This window comes from Python bivittatus, unplaced genomic scaffold (genome assembly GCF_059951505.1).
Source record: "Python bivittatus isolate LINGU-HERP-01145 unplaced genomic scaffold, Pbiv_v1 ctg000470_np1212, whole genome shotgun sequence".
Classification (NCBI taxonomy): domain Eukaryota; kingdom Metazoa; phylum Chordata; class Lepidosauria; order Squamata; family Pythonidae; genus Python; species Python bivittatus.
The window spans coordinates 455,159-457,031 of NW_028277065.1; the positions used below are offsets into that span (position 1 = coordinate 455,159).

At 34.9% G+C, this 1,873-nt stretch overlaps 1 protein-coding gene across 1 annotated transcript; it reads left to right on the forward strand.

Moving 5' to 3' along the window:
* Positions 1 to 607: 607 nt before the first annotated feature.
* Positions 608 to 1,531, forward strand: LOC148215510 (olfactory receptor 14A16-like). Its single transcript, XM_088142902.1, has one exon. It carries the CDS (start codon positions 608 to 610, stop codon positions 1,529 to 1,531), a length of 924 nt encoding a protein of 307 aa, XP_087999028.1.
* Positions 1,532 to 1,873: the final 342 nt, after the last annotated feature.

Below are 1,873 nucleotides of genomic sequence, written 5' to 3' on the forward strand. Positions count from 1 at the left end.
ATTTAGAAGAAAGCAATTCTCTACCAGTGCCAAACTAAAATATTAAAATCCATGGACAACAAATAAAAAGAAGAATATGGGTTCCAAGAGATAAAGAATATGGGTTTCAAGAAATAGTTTTAAAGATTTTTCAGGGGCAACAGGATTCTGCTTATGATATTAGGTTTCTGCCCTTGTGAATGGTCCTATTAATGACTATGATATTTGTGATTCTATTAGTTTTATGAACAAAGGAACCAACAATGGACATATATTTTGAAACTATAATGCTAAAGTATCTCTTTCTGATTTAGGGTTTTTAAAATTGTAGTAGATTAATTTAACAAACTATCTGAAATTATGTTATTTTATGTGGTTTATTAAGTCAATCTCCTACAGCTTCCTACTACTACATCTGAATTTTGAATTTTGGAACTAACAAAAAATGACTTCTGAACATCTTTGAAACATATTATGATAATCCTTTCTTTGAAACTTTCTTAATAGCAGTTCATCTGAAGGGTTTTTTTTTTCTCTTTTCCCTATATAACTTAGTAGTAATTTTCTTTTCGCTTTCTTCCTAGAACCCATAGGATAACCTTTTGTCTAAAAAATGTCCAACCAAAGCATGGCAACATATTTTGTATTTGTTGGTTTCTTTGATGTTCCAGAAATGCAGAATTTCTACTTTCTGGTGTTTTTTATCATTTATATTGCATCTGTGATTGGGAATCTACTCATCATCATCATCGTAATTCTCAATATTCACCTTCATACCCCAATGTATTTCTTTCTTCTAAATCTTTCAATTGTTGATCTGGGGTATATCTCAGTCATTATCCCCAAACTCATGGCCAACTCCTTAATGAGAACAAGGATAATCCTCTTTTCGCATTGTGCTGCCCAAATGTTCTCCTCTGCTGTCTTCGCAGCATCTGAAATCCTTCTCTTGACAGTGATGGCCTATGACCGCTTTGTTGCCATTTGCCATCCACTCCAATATGAAACTATAATGGACAGAAGCAGATGCATCCAACTGGCAAGTTATGCATGGATGATGGGCATTGTAATAGCAACACTGCACACTGGTGCCACATTTGCAAGCCCCTTTTGCTCCAATGTGATCCACCAGTTGTTTTGTGAAATCCCGCAACTGCTCAGGCTCTCCTGCTCTGATATGTATCTCATTGAAATTGGGGCTATTGCCCTCTCATTGGTTTTATATGTTGCCTGCTTTGTTTTCATTGTTATTTCTTACGCACAGATCTTCAAGGCAGTAGTAAGAATCCCCTCTGAGCAAGGAAGGGAGAAGGCCTTCTCTACCTGTTTGCCTCACCTCATTGTGCTGTCCAATGTGTACTTCTTTGGCATGTTTGCTTACTTACGGCCAATCAACAGGATCCCATCCCAGATGGATCTGGTGGCCACTATAGGCTATTGTATTGTTCCACCATTCATGAATCCAGTAATATATAGCATGCGGAATAAAGATATGAAACGAGGACTATGGAAACTAATTGTCTGGAAATATTCAGGAAAAAACATTGCTTAAACCTTTGATCCTTCCAGAAAAATTTTAAACTGTAAATGTAATGATTGTGTATAAATAGTTTTGGTAATGAGATATAGCTGTGTTTTTCATGTTGAACTTTGCACAATGTCATTTTTGATAACTAATATGAAAATAATGTTTCTTGAAGGAGAAATGAAGGGGCATTTTTAAAAAGTTGGTTTAAATGCAATTCACAGGTACGCATGTTCATAGATATGTATGCATGTATGTATAAGATAAAGTGTACTTTATTTATACTGTACATACATAAAGTACACAATCATTACATTTACAGTACAGTGAGTACAGCTCTGTACTGTAAATGTAATAATTGTGAAGAAA

Coding starts and splice junctions, on each gene's coding strand:
- LOC148215510 (XM_088142902.1), top strand. CDS start 608: ATGGCAACATATTTTGTATTTGTTGGTTTCTTTGATGTTCCAGAAATG.